Source organism: Podarcis raffonei, chromosome 14 (genome assembly GCF_027172205.1).
Source record: "Podarcis raffonei isolate rPodRaf1 chromosome 14, rPodRaf1.pri, whole genome shotgun sequence".
Taxonomy (NCBI): domain Eukaryota; kingdom Metazoa; phylum Chordata; class Lepidosauria; order Squamata; family Lacertidae; genus Podarcis; species Podarcis raffonei.
The window spans coordinates 974,499-992,692 of record NC_070615.1 but is presented as its reverse complement, the minus strand read 5'-3'; the positions used below and the strand labels follow the sequence as shown (position 1 = coordinate 992,692).

The following is an 18,194-nucleotide window of genomic DNA, read 5'->3' as shown; positions in this document are numbered from 1 at the left end:
TGTGGTGCGTGGCACATTAATAGAAGGACTCAAGCTGGGCGGAGGAGAAAGGATGGAGGTGGAGTGGTAGAATAAGGAAAGAGGAAAGAGCTAGGCTGTTTAGCAAGCATTGCCACAGTGACTTAGGACACAGCAGGAGAGAAAGGAAAAGCCAGCAGTTCTGGAGCTAGCCAGCCCAGTGGTGAGTCAAAGAAGAACATAAAAGAGCCTTCTAGATTAGACCAATGGCCATCTAGTCCAGCATCCTGTTCTTACAGTGGCTGACCAAATGCCCCAGTGGGAAACCCACAGGCAGGATTCAAGTACAAGAGCAGTCTCCCTTCCTGTGGCTTCCAGAACCGGCATTTAGAAGCATTGCTGCCTCCCACTGTGGAAGCAGAGCAGAGCCATCCTGGCTAGTAGCCATCACTAGCCCTCTCCTCTTTGTCTAATCCTCTTTTAAAGCCATCTAGGTTGGTGGACATCACTACTTCCTGTTTAACCATGTTTAACCATGTTAGCTGAAGAAAGCAAGTGGCTTCTTACACACCTGATAGAGGACTTAAGGGAGAAGCAAGAGTGCTTAGCTAAGCAGATCTCAGAAGGGCATCTGAGTGAAGAGCTCACATGTTGTTTTCTGAAGGAAAGTTAAGTCCTGGGGCTCTGAAGACCCTTGAGATCCCTAGTGGGAGAGTGGAAGCTCTTACATAGTCTGATTTCATTCAGAGAGCATCAGGTGGAGAAGACTGGTCTACTCTCACCAGCAGTGAATCTCCAACATTTCATACAAGGTCATTTCCCAGCCTTGTCTGGACCTTTTACACATCAGGCCCTCCCATTGTGGCATGTGATGTCACACATGTGTGAGATGTCACATGTGTACGCTGGGCACCCACAATGATGGGTGGAACCTGGTGAGCCTAACCTGAGTTGCTGTGCTCATTAAGCCTGACACTCCTGTGCAGATCCTGTTCTGCTAATAAAGAGTTAACTCCAGCTTGCTTGGTTATTTACTGCTGGCTCACCCTTGTCGCTGTAGGAATGTTAAGGATTGTAGGAAAGGATATATTGAATAAATATTATCCTTCCTTCACTCACAAAGCAAATTCCCCTTAATTTAGCTGGAAGCTAGTTTGCAGATTTGTTTGAATCTCTTAGTTAAGATTATTTCCTGGTGTCCCCTTTTATCCCTCTTAAAAGAATAAAGACTCAAGAGTTTTCCTGAGTAAAATAACAAAAAGTTTACTCACATTTCAGTTCACGATATGATCCCTGAAAGGCAGGCTTTTCTTAGCAGTTACATAAACAAAGGCAAGCAAGAGGCCACCTTCCAGCCAGGCAAGAGCACTTGAACAGAGCATGGTGTGGGACTCATGAGGGGCAGGGCTTGGAGAGAATCCTGTGGGCCAGAAGAGGAGCCTGGCAGGCCACATTCCCGCCCTAAACGTTTGCAAGGCTCCTCCTCCTTTGCATTGTGTTTGTCTTGACTGCAGCCTTGTGAGCTACCTACCTCAAACAACGGGGGACAAAGAAACATGGTGGGCTGAAGATCCTGTACTGATTTGTACTACCCAGCCAGCTTCTGCGCAAGGTTAAGTGGAGATCACCTAAGGCAGGTTCCTATAATTTCACACCAGTGCTCCAATCATTAGTTTTAGCTTCAGAAAGTCACACATTTCCCCCAGATGATTGTTTTGCTCCACGCAATGCATGAAAGCCTCATTCCAGGGAAATTTGACCTCTTGTTTAGCTCCAATCTGCACTATTTTTTTTCCTTTCGTTTGTATTGGGCAGTTCTTTTGCAACTCAGTATGCTGTTTACAACCCTGTCAAAGCAGCAAATGACCAAAGCGGTGCTCCTGTGTGCCCTCCAGCTCTACAGATGTCAACTGCTGGAGGTCGTCTCCAGTCAGGATGCCCAGTGATTAGCTCTTGTCTCTCCCAGTGCTTGTGACACTGATAAATCTGTCCTTGATTAAACTGCCTGGGTTCTTCTGGGACCAGTTTTTAAAGCTGATGAAAAGTTTTCTTACTTTTATAAATAACTTGTGCCTTTTCCACATCTTCTTTTAAATGCAATGGCAGCAAAAGACAAACTTCTTTTTTTGTCTCATCAGTATCAATCAGCCAATATGTTTAACTATGCAACACATGGTTAAACCATGGAACTCACTGCCGTGGGAGGCAGTAATGGCTACCGAGCTAGATGGCTTTGTAACAAAAATAAATATATGAATAAAGGACTTAACCATATGAGGCTGACATAAAAACCCTGCACAAGCACTATGCAACAGAACAAAAGATCATTATTCCCCCTCCTCTCAGTTTCCCCCCAAATAACGTACAGTATATAACAGTGTCTCATACTGAATGCAAATGAAATGTGAAAAAGACTATGAATTGAAAGTGGAAACACTATAGGTACCCCTTTTTGTTTATTTGTTACAGAGGAAAATCTTTAATAAAAACTATAAAAAAGAGGATTAGAAAAATTCATGGAGGAGATCTTGGCTGTCAAAGGCTCCTCTCCAGGATGGCTCTGGTCTGCCTCCACAGCAGAGGCAGAAATGCTTCTGAGCGCCAGTTGCTGGAAAACAAGAGGGGCAGAGAGCCCTTGTCTTCACATCATGCTTTCCCCATTTTCTTCCTAATGTAACACTAATGTCTCAACAAATGAAACTGATATGTAGAAGACTTCCGGGTCAGCACCATCGGCGAATGGCGGAGTTCCCCTGATCGGAGGAACTTGCTCCGCGAGAATCGGGTCTCCCGCCGCGGCGAAGGTGGAGACCCTTTAGAAATCCCAGGTGGAGAAGGCCTGGGAACGTGGGATTCGGCAGGGCACCAAGAGCGCCTCCCCTACTCACGGGGAACCCCATCTGGGGGCTCCGGAGCGAAGTGGGGTGAGTGGCACGGTGCTGCGAACTGACTGCTACTTTCACGGAGAGAAGCCGCACAGCCGTCGCCAGAGAGCGCTGACTTTTTCCTGTGGACAATTGGACTTAAAAGTAATTACCCGTGAGTAAAGTGAAGAATGTGGCGCTGTGGGTAAAAGCCTCAGCGCCTAGGGCTTGCCGATCGAAAGGTTGGCGGTTCGAATCCCCGCGGCGGGGTGCGCTCCCGTTGTTCGGTCCCAGCGCCTGCCAACCTAGCAGTTCGAAAGCACTCCCGGGTGCAAGTAGATAAATAGGGACCGCTTACTGGCGGGAAGGTAAACGGCATTTCTGTGTGCGGCGCCTGGCTTGCCAGATGCAGCTTTGTCACTCTGGCCACGTGACCCGGAAGTGTCTGCGGACAGCGCTGGCCCCTGGCCTCTTAAGTGAGATGGGCACACAACCCTAGAGTCTGTCAAGACTGGCCCGTACGGGCAGGGGTACCTTTGCCTTTACCTTTAAAGTGAAGAATTGGAGTATTAAAAGCTGAATTTGACAACGAACGGGGGGAGGTGCAAAACAGGAAGTCCGCCTTCCTCTTTTTGTAAATAGTCGGAAGCAAATAGGCACAAGCTAAAGCCTGAAAGTCTGCTTTAAACGTTTAAATTTCCAGTACAAAAATAGCGAACCCTTCCTGGAAGCATGGGAAAAGGGGGAGAGATTCTGGACTTTATTTGCCTGCAAAAAGAGAGGGAGAAATCAATTCTCCATCACTCGGAACCTGGGAACGGCAGCCATTAAAATCTCTGCATTTCGGAGCTCCGCTTTGACTGGGAACAGACTGTGTTTTTGACTGTCAGTGAAATAGTGAAACTAAAGTGAAACTTTGTTTCAATTACTTTCCCCCGGTTTAAAAGATACAAATTACCTTCTTCTGACCTAAAGTTAAGATTAGATACTAAATATATAGGTGCAACTGCAATTTAATTTTTAATTTTACTTTTTAAAAAAAGGATACTTTGGACTAACATAAGAGAAACAATAACTATTTCCCTCTAGAGGAGGACTTTGAAACTGCTGTAAGGAGTGGAATTTTCCAATTTTAAAGATAAGACTCTGGGACTGTGTTTGACCTTAAGGGTTTGTGTGTTATGGCAGATGGCAAAGAAAAAATAGACCCCTCAATACAAGAAAAAACAACAAGGTCTGGGAAGTCTTTTCGAAGAGCCTCTACATCTGGCCCTCCTGCCTCATCTGCAGCTGCATTGATGCATTCTAAACCAAAAGGAATGATTTTGGAAGAAGTTCTGGCACTTGCTCTGAGTAAAATTAATAATTCATTGGAACAAAGGAATAAAAAATTGGATCAAAATACACAAAGCATAAATAGTTTGGGACAAAAAGTTAACTCTAACACAGAAGCAATTGAGAAATTGGTTAAGGAGTCCAATTCAACCCGGCAGATTGCAGAGGAGGTTAAGGAAAAGGTCGGTGCTGTGGAAGCGAAGGTTACTCAACTGGAAACAGAGGTTCCAGATCTGCAGAAGCAAGTGGAGGATCATAAGCTGACGCTGTCTATGACTGAGCTTAAGGAGAAACAGACAAATTTGAGGATTCGAGCAATACCTGAACTAGAGAAAGACACTCTGGTGGACTATCTTACGGAGGAATTTGCAACCTACTGGGACCGGGACTTGGAAAAAGACGAGTTTAAAAACGTGAGAGCCTTCAGACTTGGAAGAGGAGGTAAGAAGGAGAAAAACAGAATAAGAGACTGTTTGATTACCCTCCAATCTAAAGAAGAGAGGGATAAAATTTTGAGTTGGCATTACGAGAAGACTCTGGTAATACACCAGTCAAGAGTGGAAATATTTAAAGATATCCCTAAATATCTTTTGGACTTGAGGTTCAATTTTGGAGATTTGGTCGCTTTGCTGAGAAGGAACGAAATCAACTTCAGGTGGGAATTCCCTCAAGGCCTGTCATTTAGTTTTAAAGGAAGGAAAATAAAAATAAGATCAGTAGAAGACAAAACAAAGTTCCTGTATAAGCACAAAGAGGATTTACACAAGGGAATTGGAAAAGAGCCAACAACACTGAACAGAGGATCACCAGACAGAGGACCGGAACAAAGAGGGGAGAGAATATCACCAAGTAAGGGAACTTTGGACATATCAACATTGTCCTTTGGATTGGACTCCCCAGTGAACGTACCAACACTACTACCGACAGAAGAGGAACAAGCTCTGGGGGCAGTTGGGGGGGTATCAAAGTAATCACAGGATGGCGCTGCGGGCCTTGAGCTGGAATGTGAATGGACTGAACAGCCCGGAAAAAAGGAGGAGAGTGTTTCATTTGTTGAAAAAAGAGCAATTGGACTTGATTTGTTTACAAGAAACACATGTGACAAGCTTACACAGGAAGCTACTGAGTAACAAAAAATTAGGCCAAGAATTTATTTCATCGGATAAAGTCAAAAAAGAGGAGTGGTCCTCTATGCAAAGGAGAGTTTATTACCTAAATTTATATTTAAAGATGATCAAGGAAGATTTGTTGCAATTGAAATTCAAACACAAGGAGAAAAATTCTTGATAATAGGCATTTATGCACCAAATGAAGGGAAATCGGACTTTTTTTTAAAGTTACATGAGACACTGATGGACTATCTGGATTATAATATGATTTTGATGGGAGATATGAATGGTGTAGTGTCTACAAACATGGATAAGGCACAAAGACAAATAGTTACTAAGGACGGAAGACTACCAAAACTTTCTTTGATATGACTGAAAATATGGACTTAATTGATATCTGGAGAACGAAGAATCCTCTGGGAAGAGAGGGAACTTTCTTCTCCGAGGCTAAAATGACATGGACAAGAATTGACCAAATCTGGGTAACCAGAGGAATGGCTCCGAAGATAAGTAAAGTTGAAATTTGCCCTAAGACCAGCTCTGACCATAATGCTGTGAAGATGGAAATGAAATTGATGCCATCTGGTTCCTTTAGATGGAGGATGAATGACTCTTTGTTTAGGAATGAAGAATTTACTAAAAAGGCCCCAAAAACTTTGAGAGACTACTTTGAGATAAACATGAACACAACTGTGGAAAAAAGAGTAATTTGGGATGCAAGCAAAGCCGTCATGAGAGGATTCTTGATACAACAAAATGCAATTAAGAAGAGAATGCAAAATGAGGAAAAAAAACAAAATTCTGGAAAGAATAAAGGAAGGAGAGAAGAAACTGAGGGCGAAACCAAAGTCTCAGGAGATTTTGAAAGAAATAAAGTTATACCAAGTACAATATATGAAAATGATGAATCAGGAAATAGAATGGAAAATTAAACAGATGAGACAAAAGACATTTGAATCGGCAAACGAGTGTGGGAAACTGTTGGCCTGGCAATTGAAAAAAAGACAAAAACTTAATACTATTACGAATCTGGAAGTGGAAGGAAAAAATATACAGAATCCAGTGGAAATCAGAAAGTGTTTCCAGAGGTACTTTAAACAATTATATACACAGGAGAAGCAGAAAGAAATGGACATTGATAAATTTTTGAAAATAAATGGACTACAAAAATTTCCCAAGAAAACAGATTAATGTTGGATTATAAAATAATGGAACAGGAAGTAGAAGGGGCCATTCAGAATATGCAATTAGGTAAATCTCCAGGACCGGACGGACTGACTTCTAGATATTATAGATCTTTGAAAGAATGGTTAATACAACCTTTAAAGGAAGTCTGTAATGAAATAATGGAAGGGAAAAGGGCGCCAGAGTCGTGGAAGGAAGCATACATTACACTTATACCGAAAACAGAGACTGAAAAGACGCAGCTTAAGAACTACCGCCCCATATCACTGCTTAATGTGGATTACAAAATCTTTGCAGACATTTTGGCCAAAAGATTAAAAAAGGTGCTAGCAGAAGAAATTCATAAAGATCAAGCGGGTTTTCTCCCGGGTAGACATTTGTCTGACAATACGAGGAATATAATCAATATTTTAGAAAAACTACAAGTGAAGATTAATACTAAAGCAGTTTTGATTTTTGTGGACGCAGAGAAAGCCTTTGACAATATTTCCTGGAGTTTCATGAAGAAGAATCTATTGGGGATGGGGGTTGGTCAAGGCTTTGGAAACGGTATAGGTGCAATTTATTTAGAACAAAAGGCTAAGTTAATTGTAAACAATGTAGTGACGGAAGAATTTAAGATCGAGAAAGGAACACGACAAGGCTGCCCAATCTCTCCATTGCTTTTTATATCGGTCCTGGAAGTTTTGTTAAATATGATTAGAAGGGACCAAATGGTAAAAGGTATACAAGTAGGAGCCAAACAGTACAAATTGAAAGCATTTGCTGATGATTTGGTATTGACTTTACAGGAGCCAGAATCAAGTACTAAAAGAGTATTAGAATTGATTCAAGAATTCGGTCAGGTAGCAGGTTTTAAGTTGAATATGATGAAAACAAAAGTTTTGGAGAAAAATCTAACTGAGATTGAGAGAGATAAATTTCAGAAGGAGACAGGATTGACACTGGTTAAGAAAGTGAAATATTTAGGGGTAAACATGACTGCTAAGAATGTGAATTTATTTAAGGATAATTATGAAAAATGTTGGACTGAACTGAAAAAGGATTTAGAAATATGGTCAAATTTGAAGTTATCGCTTTTAGGCCGAATTGCTGTGATAAAAATGAATGTATTGCCAAGAATGTTGTTTCTGTTTCAAACATTGCAAATTGTGGATAAAATGGATTGTTTTAAGAAGTGGCAGAGAGATATCTCTAGATTTGTCTGGCAGGGCAAGAAGCCTCGTATAAAATTTAAGATATTAACAGATGCAAAAGAAAGAGGTGGGTTTGCCCTGCCAGACCTAAAACTTTATTATGAATCAGCCGCTTTTTGTTGGCTGAAAGAATGGCTGCTTCTTGAAAACACTGATTTGTTGGATTTGGAAGGTTTCAATAACGTATTTGGTTGGCATGCATATTTGTGGTATGATAAGGTCAAAGCACATAAAGCGTTCAAAAGCCATTTTGTTAGAAAAGCACTGTTTAATGTTTGGATAAGATACAAGGATCTGCTTGAAAATAAAACCCCAAGGTGGCTGTCACCAATGGAAGTGAAGGCTCAGAAAAAACTCAATATGGAGGCTAAATGGCCGAAATATTGGGAAATTTTGGAACAAGAGGGAGACAGACTAAAATTGCAGAGTTTTGAAAAATTAAAAAATAAAGTGCGAGATTGGCTCCATTACTATCAAATAATGGAGGCATATAATTTGGACAAAAAAATAGGCTTCCAAGTGGAAAAATCAAAATTGGAAACAGAACTGTTAGACTCTAAAGTTAAGAATTTGTCAAGAATGTATAACTTGCTGTTGAAATGGAATACTCAAGATGAAACGGTGAAATCTGCTATGATTAAATGGGCACAAGATGTTGGACATAATATTATGATGGCTGACTGGGAACAGTTATGGACCACTGGTATGAAATTTATGGCATGTAATGCCTTAAAAGAGAATTTAATGAAAATGATCTATAGGTGGTACATAACACCAGTCAAGCTTGCAAAAATTTACCATTTGCCTGATAATAAATGCTGGAAATGTAAGGAGACAGAAGGTACTTTCTTTCACCTTTGGTGGACATGCCCAAAGATTAAGGCATTCTGGGAGATGATCTATAATGAAATGAAGAAGGTATTTAAATATACCTTCCTGAAGAAACCAGAGGCCTTTCTCCTGGGCATGGTTGGCCAATTGGTGCCAAAGAAAGACAGAACGTTTTTTATGTACACCACAACAGCAGCAAGAATACTTATTGCAAAGCACTGGAAGACGCAAGATCTACCCACCAGGGAAGAATGGCAGATGAAACTGATGGACTACATGGAAATGGCGGAAATGACTGGCAGAATCCGAGACCAGGGAGAAGAGTCGATGGAAGAAGATTGGAAAAAAATTAAAGTATACTTTAAAAAACACTGTAAAATTAATGAATGTTAGAAAGATGCTGGAATGGATTTACATGGTCTTAGCAGAAAGGTTACAAAGAATTAAGTAAAAATGGACTGTTAATGGGTTAAAGTGTAAAATTTAAGGTTAAATTGTGTTAAGATAAATTAAGGAACAAAATTTGAGAAAGAGGGAAAGGACTTGCTGGAACAATTATGAAACAGAATACAAAAAGGGAGGCGTGAGGAAGTCAAGGAAATAAGTAAATGAAAGATAATGATATGAAAATACTGGATGTTAATGTTTTTTAAATGTTATTGTTTAGTTGTATTGTTTTTGAGTTTTTTCTTTTTTCTTTTCTTTTTCTTTTTTCGCTTTAGTGTTGTATTTTTCTTTATTTTTGAAGTATTGTAATCTTTTTTTAATATTATTCTCTGTTTTTCTTTTTTCTGTAATTGTTAAACTTTAATAAATATCTTATAAAAAAAGAAACTGATATGTAGAAAATGTAACTTGACATTGCACATACTTTTGTAAACCAAGAAATCTTTAATAAAAAAATGTTTTTAAAAAATCCAGCTTGTATACTCATATTTCAAATAATCTAATTCAAAGTAGTGCAAAAGCCTTGTCTTCGTTATTCAATAAATGCTTCCTAGTTTGTTTCAAAAATATCTTGCCAGTCTTTTTCTGGTTTATTTTTATAAAATGTGTTAATGTTGTCATTGACACAAATTCCCAGTGTTTATCAATCCATTCTATTGATTGGTTGGTTTGTAATCTTCACTTGCTTGCATACAGTAACCTTGATGCTTTCAACATATAAGAGACAAGTTCCTTGTGTCCATTCCTTACAATGCAGTGTTTTTTTAAATCATACGTTGATAAAAGTGCTGTGAGTGCCAGCACATAATGGATGCCATGGGCAGCAAAAACAGTACTTGGTACTGGGGAGGACTGTAAAAAGAAAGGGGAGGAACCTTGCATATATGTAGCTGGTCTCTTATTAAACTATCAACTTTTTCCCATTTTTAAAATATACTGGTGTTTCCACCACATATGAAAATAATTCCCATTTTTTGGCATTTCCAGTTGAATAGTTCTTTATCTTCCGCAGTGTCCCCTGTTCTGCATCCTGTAACCCTCCCCTCAAATTGTTTAAAATGGAGTTGTGTAAATACACTTCATGTCAATTTCTAGTAACACCGTTATGTCACTGTGTCCTGCTGCTCAATGCACCGTGCAACATCTGAAATACAGTCAGTTTGAGTAAAGAGCTCTTTGATGTAACTGATGGTTGATACTGAAGGTATTATGTACTGAGCTTGGATCCTAGAACAATAGGCAGGTAAGATCCTAGAAGGCAGCAACTTGATTGGTCTGCAGGAGCTGCCCAATCTGGGTCCAGGAGGAAGTCAATCAGCAACCTGACTGGGCTGCAGGAGCAGCCCAATCAGGCTCCAGGAGGGGAATTGAATCAGCCAATCATGCGGGACCCATTGTGTAAATAATGTATATATAGCCAGAGGTTTTGGGGGGAAACTCATTCACTCACTGATGACCATGAGCTGAAGTAAAGAGCATGAAATCAACACTCAACTCCAAGTATATTTCAGAAGGAAATGAAGGCAGTGAAAAAAGTGGAGGGATGGGAAAAGAGAGTCGAAATTTATGAAGTTAACTTCCAGATTCAGACGACTTCAGGAGTCCTTGTGAGCACTCCTCGCTTTTGATTAAGGGATGTTTGCTCATTTGATGTGTGTACTATCCATGTCAGTGGCAGACCTTGGGTTTTCAAATTTCAGTGGTGCTCTGTACAACACCAACATTTGGCACGCCCGCCCCCCACCTCTCACCTTCCATTACACATCGTAGTTGTGGCGCCACCAGAGGAAGGTGAAAGTCAATGCTGTCCATTTGGGACAACATCTGATAGCTGGCCTACCATAGTATTCGGGATTTCACAAGAGTGGACAGCTGACTTACTGACACACACTCAGCATGTCTGACCGTATTTGACAGCTGGCATGCAGTAGCAGTTAATGTCTGACACTCTCTGATATATATCTTACAATGGAAAAGAATCAATATTTTATTAAATGAATTCATTCACTAAACCAATCACAAGGAGCAAATATTGGGCTTGTTATATTCTGTTAGCCTTTAAGGTCTTTTTGCTGTTTTTACTGTAGAACATCTGCTTTGCATGCAGAAGGTCCCAGGTTCAATCCCCAGCATCTCTATGTAGGACTGAGGAAACACTCCTGTCTGGAAAACTGGAAAGCTGCTGCAGGTCAGTGTGGATGATACTGAACTAGATGGACCATTGGTCTGGCTTGATACATAGCAGCCTTCTGGGTCTCTGCAGTTTCACTTTCCATGGTGCCCACATGTTTCTTTTAAAGGGAGGAGCTGTAGCTCCATGATGGAGCCTCTGCTTTGCATGCAGAAGGTCCCAGGTTTAATCCCCAGCATCTCTGGGAAGGGCTGGGGTGTCCCCTGCTTGAAGTCCCAGAGAGCAACTGCTAGCCAGTGTAGACAATCTGGAGCTAGTTCTTGGCATATGAGAACTTCCTAAGTTACTGATAAAATCACCCTCTTAAAGGAAACTTCTAAACTTTAACACTCACCATGTGTAGCCAAATGTTGGTGGTTAAAACTTGGTTCTTTTCATCCTGCCAAAGGAAAGGAAAGGAACAAATCAATGTTGGTTGTTGTTCTTTTTATTTTTATTTTTAAAAAGCTGTTATGAAGAGTTATTGAAATAGCTTTCCTCTGCTATGAATCTCAAATAGCTGCCTGCTCAAAACCAAAGGATCCTGCTTGAAAGGCATCTAGTTCCTTCATAATACCTTGCATCAAGCACTTTCAGAAATAGGTCACTGACTAATGTGAATTATCATTCTCGTTGATACAGGGCATCAGGCTATTTATTGCTTATGGGTTATCCTGTGTGGCAGCTCAACCAGATCCTCTAGAGCAGGGATGGGTTCAGGATTTTCAGATCAACTCTGGGGGTTTTTAATAGATCTACTGGAGGTGCAAAAAGCACACAGCTAGAATGAATGAACTGGGTTCCTTTGCGCACATTCTGAACCTAAGTTATTGTCTGCCATGCCAGACCTTAACTGGGACCACAGTCCTTGTGCACAGAAAGCCCATTCCTGGTTAGCATTCTTCATTTCAGCTGCTTAATTGCAGCGGCAAAAGTCATCATTGTTAAACAATTTGTAAGTCCAGAAACACTCCTTGATCAACTGTAAAGCACCCAGAGATTCCACTCTGCCTCCTGCCCAACCCTTCTCTGAAGAAGTCATCGGGTGAACTTGGAGACCAGAAGCAGCCAGCAGGGTGCGCTCCGGCTGTTACTGGAGTACAGTTCCCATCATCCTTGACTGTTAGCCATGTTGGCTGAGGCTGCTGCAAGTTGGAGTCCAAAAACATCTGGAGAGTGCCATGTTGGCTACCCCTATCCTAGGCTGAGAGTTGCTTTCAGACATTGAACAAATTAGCTCCCCACCAGCTGAATCCACAAAGCCCAGGAGAAACTAGGGATGTTTACATATATTAAGTGGAGACATGAGAGGGACTGATGGTGCTCACCCATCCTGTACTCTAATGCTGCTGTGTCTACTGGCCACACACCCTTGCCAGGTATACACTTGACATTGCTAAGAAATAAGGATCACTTCCACATGTGTCCACTTATAATTCCATTCCACTACATTTCTGTATTAATAAGATTTATAAAAAAACAACTGCACAATTTATTTAAATAGGTAAATTTCTAAATACATTTTCTCTTAAACTGCACATTTTTTAAAAAAAATGCAGTTTTCATTTTCTTTGCTTCTTCACTGCATCAGAAAAGCTGAATCAGTTCTACTCTAGTCCAGAAGGTGTGGAAAGAGTCAGTTCATAGCAGAATCAGAAGATCCAAATCCTCAAGAACTCTTTATAAAAAGGGGGGTGGTCTTAGACGGTGGGAGGGAGAGGCTGAAAGATATGTTGATGTATCTCATCCCATGAGATACAAAAAATCTCATAGGAGAACTTTTGGTTCAACTCCATCTTACCACCTGCCTCTCAGGAATAGCCCCAAACTAGAATGAGAGCAAACAGGTCATCCTCTGAGGCTTTTGCTGTCACCAGCCCTACATGTGGGGAGACCAAGTGAAGACAGAGGCCTGACAAAAAGAAGAGCTGATCTAGACCCATCATAATTAAGACGGAGAAATCTATGTTACAGAGGAGTGATGGCAACAAGTGAATACCGACCGACCCATCCACAGCTGGGTCCAGCATCTGCCCATGCATACCTATGTATAGCTGGATCTCACCCACCCACCCCGCCCCGCTTAACAATGAATAAAAATACAGAGGTTCCATATGGGCAACAGACCAAGCAAATTAGCCTCTGGATTTGGGTTTGCAGGTCAATTTGGCGTCTGTGCCTCACAGCTCAGGTGTCCTCTTGGGTGGATATTTTGTCCACGAAGGTTAACAGCAGCTGTACCCACAGTCCATCTGTGACAAATAAGCACTGCCTTTCAGCCAAATGGTTATTTAAGAACCTTGGTGAAAATAGACTTTCTTTACCACCAGGACTCCCATTGATGCCTGAGGAAAACAATCCATCACTCTTTATCTGTGTTCTGTTTCCTTGAAGGCTTTGTTCATAATGGCTTCCTAAAGGTGTGGCTTGTTACCACAGCGATTCACAACCATACCTCATCCATGTTAATGGCAACATTATTACTTTCCATGCATACAGAAATGTGTGTAATTCATCAGACAAGCAAATGGCTATTGAAGGGAGTAAAAAAATGGAATAAATGAAAACCCTGCTTTCCAAGGGGATGAATCCATTAAGCCTTGAACACCTGCCTGGTTAATGACATCCCCAGAAAAGCTCCACGTTGGCTGCCCAGATGCTTCTGAAACCAATTCAAGGTGCCAGTGCTAACTTTAAAGCAGAATGGGAGGGGTGAGCAGCCCTCCAGATGTTCTTGGACTCCAGTTTCCATGAACATCAGACAATCTGCCAATGGTTGGGGGGGGTTGGCTGGCATCGATCTGTCTTAGGAGACAATGGAAGAGTGTGGCTTTGGGGGTGAAGTCAAACTATTGGAGAGTTACAGAACCTGCTGGGGCTGTAGAGACTGATACGGGAGAGATGTTTTCTGGCAGCTGGGGCAGGTGAAGGCATCCGGTTGTGCTGATGCAGTTGTGCTGTGGCATTTCTTCTTTCTGTGCTCCTCCCACTAGTCATTCCATCTCTGGTCACTGCTGTAGATACATGACCTGACTGAGGCACTGCATCTTCTGCAAGGCATTCCCACATGGCAGTGTTAATGTTGCCAGCTGTCATATCTCATTTGCAGACTTTTTTTATAATCCAGAGGTGGTCTGTCAATGGGCTTGGTGCCTAAAGCCAGCTCCCCATAGAGCATGTTCTTGGGGATCCTGCCATCTTCCATTCTGTGGACATGAGCAAGCCAGCATAGATGTCACTGAGACAGGAGTGTGAGTGTGCTGGGGATGTGGGCTTAGGGGAGCACATCTTGGTTTGAGACTGTGTCAAGATCAGTTGAGAAGGCTCTCCTGGTTATTTCACCACCCTCAAAAGTCTGTGGGTGGCAGTTAAGGACAGGGCATTCTCTGTGGCAGCCGCTAAGCTGTGGAATCTCCTCCTCATTGAGGTGCATCTGGCTACTTCATTGTATTGCTTTGCTCATACGTTGAAGACATACCTCATTAACCTGGCCTTTGACACCTAGGAGAGATAGAGTAGAGCCGATGTCCTGGACTGGCTGGATGCAGAGGAGTGGGGGGAGGCACCAGGTAGGGAACCCCTAGGGGAAGAAGTGGTGGTGGGATGATGATAAGTGGTCAGAGGGAGAAGAAGGAGCAGACTGGGAGGAGAAGGTGTTTGAAGCAGAAGAGGTAACAGGGTTTATGGAGCAGGAAGAGGCTGTGACAGAGAGCAGTTCATACTCCAAGGCTGGAGAGGAGAATGGCCAAGAAGCAGAGCTGAGACAGACTGCTGAAGAATCCAGGGACTCTCCCCCTCCTGCTACAACCAGCTCCCCTTCCCCCTGTTCTCCCAGAACAGAGACTGGTTGTGCACAGACACAGTTTGTGAATGCTTGGGAAAGACCCTGGAGAGCAGAAGCCTTAGAAAGTGGTGGGAAGCTGGGGACTTCAGTCCTCACCACTGCTTTGTTGAGGCAAGACCTACTGGGAAGAGCTGCTGGGGTCACTAGACCTGCGTTGTTTTGGTTCCTTTGAATAAAGAGCTACCTTCACATACACCATGCTTTTCATTGCTGACCTATACCTGACTCCAGCTCCTGGCAGAAGCAGAGATATAGTGATGGGCAGGGTGGGTGTATTTTTATATTGTTGTCCCCTGCCCTGGAGCCTTGTGCTTGAAGGGCTGGTAAGTAAGTGAAGTGGGACTCAAATAGCTGAAGGAGCACCTCTCACAACGCTAGCCTGCCCATGTCTTCAGATCCACCATGTGGGTCTTGCCCCGTCACTGGGTGAAGTTTGTGATGTGGCCACAAGGGAGAGAGACTTCTCATCCACTGGATAATGTTTGTGATGTTGGTGCCAGGTCAAAACTCACTTATTTGTCCAGGTTTTGTGCTTAGTCTGACCTGTCTGCCGGCTGCCTGTAGTGTTTTTATTTACAGGAATGCTGCTTTGTTTTAAAATGTGTTATATTGGATTCATTTTGTTTTTCCTTTTCCCCCACGTACTACTTGCCCTCTGATGGAAACAGGAGAGGAGGGCAGGCAAGGAGATGAGGACACCATCCCATACCTGCCTGTGGATCAACTCAGAGCTGGCCCTCCTGCTGCTCTTTTCCTTCTCCATTCATGTTCCAAAGAATTAAAAGGTCCTCCATTTTCCCAGGAAGAAGACTTAAGACAACTTATTAGGTTGAAATATAATGAATCAGAGACTCTATCAATCAGCCAAATAACTAAGTACGGGAGGAATCAAAGATGCCATAAGAGGGAAGCTGGGTTTGTAAGCCAGCGGGTTATTTGCTCCTCAGCCGAGGGTGGGGGAAGTGTATCCCTGCTGTCCAGGGTTCACCATGATGTGCAGACCAAGTAGCTGCAAGCCTCCACCTGTGGGTGATGACACAGGAGTACCCCTTACTCTCCCCATCATGTCTCAGGGGAGCCATGAATTAAGGGCTCACCTTTCCTCACCTGCTGCACTGAATGCCAAAAAAGGCAAAGAATGTCAAATCAGCACAAACTGAACAGTGTGAAACAGGCAAAAGCAGGAAGTCCCAAGTGCCAATTAGGAGCTCCCCACCCCCGTTTCTACTCAGCACCATAAAAGACAGCTAGCCAAAGCCCACACTATAAAGGGAAGGAGGGAGGGCAGTGTAGAAGAGTGGGCGGAGTAGCCTTAAATACCAGACTAGCCTGCACACTCCCACTGATCTCTCAGGCCCACCTGGTTTCAGGCCCTGTGCCAAAGAAAAAGACCACCTTGAGGTCTCTTTCCCCAAGTGGGGGGGCATGAGGCAAATCCACATGCACCACTGAAATCCCCACTCAGCCATGACTGCGGTGACCTTTGGCCCATCACTGCCTCTCTCAGTGTAACCTACCTCACAGGGTTGTTGTGGGGATTAAATGAGGGAGAGAAGCATGAAAAGCTCCTTGGAGAAAAAGGTGAGAGACAAATAAAATAAATAACACAAGTGTGGAAAGCCATTAACTTTCATTTCTTTCTTCTTCTCTGAGTATATATCACCTTTTATCATTCTGTTTTTCAAAGGCTCTCGTCTCTCCCCACCCCAATGCATTTTCTTGTGGGCCCATCCCTTACATGGCTTTAATTTTTAAAATGAAAGATTTGTAGCTTAACCACTGCATTTTAAAAATGACTGTTGTACATTGCTTTGGGGGCTCTGGTCCAGCCAATGACTGGGATATAAATCAAATGGCTGTCTGTCTGCCTAACTGAAAGAATGAAGACTCAAGTGCCTAGATTATTGTTTTTTCTTCTCTCAGGGAGTTATCCTGAGTTTACATGAGCTCTTAAGAGCCCCATGACTCAAATGTCATGACAAGGCATCAAGAAAAATGGGAGTGGAGAACCATGTACCTTACTCTTGTTCCTGAATCACTAATTTGTACAGTTTGGCAGAGCTCACAAGTGAGCATCAGTGACGAAGAAGCAACTCCAGGCAGTTGCTGCTCACTCTCTCCCTTGTGCATTTCATGACTTTTAAAATTCGGGATGTGTAAGAGAGCATTCTTGGGCATAATAGCTCCCACTCAGATTACTGCACCAAAGATTCCCTTCCCTCAAAATGAATCTTCCAGCCCCTTGTTACCCAGACATAAAAATATCACAGCAGGCCGAAGTGCAACCAATAATGCTGCTGCCTGCCAAACAATGAACAGGATGGATTTTCCTTTTGCAAAAATATCAGTCTTCATATTGGCAACAAATAAGATGACTATTGAAGGGTGAATAATTCCAATGGGTTGTTGTTGTTGTTGCCAGCGGGAGGGGGGCCCACAGCTGCACACAACATCTTAATGAGCAGAAAGACCACAGTGCCTCAGGAAATCATCTTCCAAAGGCCAAACCATGTGTTATCCCTTTGCCATAGAACATCAGCAACAGTTTCAATACCAAAAGAACATGTGAACTGAAATGCAGCCATCCTTTGAAATTTGCATTTCTCTGAATTGCAATTCTCCTGCCACATAATGTGTGCAAAAAATACTTCCCTGCAAAGGTAGATAAATGCTCAAATAATCTTCTTTGGAAAGGTTCTGATGAAGAACAAGATGAGTCAATTAAAGACTTTGTGAGGAAACAGAATGTGGAGTTCAATACAAGGTGACACGGGAAAGGGAGGGACCTGCTATACAGGACTAGCTCCTCATGCTACAGATTCTACAGATACAACTTCTATAAAAAATGGCCTGTAGTGAACACATACTGCAGCGCACACACACCATGCTGGTGTCAAAATGGCTGTTCTGTTGTGGTTTGGCAATCTATTGTGGATGCTTTATTCAGAATTCCCTGCAGGCACACATAGTAAACAAGGAGGTGGGTGAAGCTAAAAACGTAGGTGTCAGAGGCTCAGGAGCAGAAGAGCAGGGGAGAGAGCAGATAGAGAGCGGAGGAGAGGAATCAGAGGGGAGCGTAGGGGAATATGACAGTGGACCGAGAGATTCCATGAGCTTCTCCAGCGAATCAGAAGATTCCCAGGAGAGGGCGCCTATGGTAAGGGCGAGGCGAATCCCAGAGGGGACGATCCATAAACAAGGAACCAGAGGGGAGTCCCAAAGGGGCAGCGGAGGAGTAGGGCCAGTTTCCCCACC

The 18,194-nt window shown here is 42.7% G+C and overlaps 1 protein-coding gene across 1 annotated transcript in view; it reads right to left on the bottom strand.

Moving 5' to 3' along the window:
• The window catches only part of CHRFAM7A (CHRNA7 (exons 5-10) and FAM7A (exons A-E) fusion), a 114,952-nt gene that overhangs the window by 50,337 nt on the left and 46,421 nt on the right, over positions 1–18,194 (bottom strand). Inside the window, exon 3 of the mRNA XM_053364980.1 lies at positions 11,451–11,495. Coding sequence (XP_053220955.1) covers positions 11,451–11,495 — 45 coding nt within the window. The remainder of the gene's footprint in view (positions 1–11,450; positions 11,496–18,194) is intronic.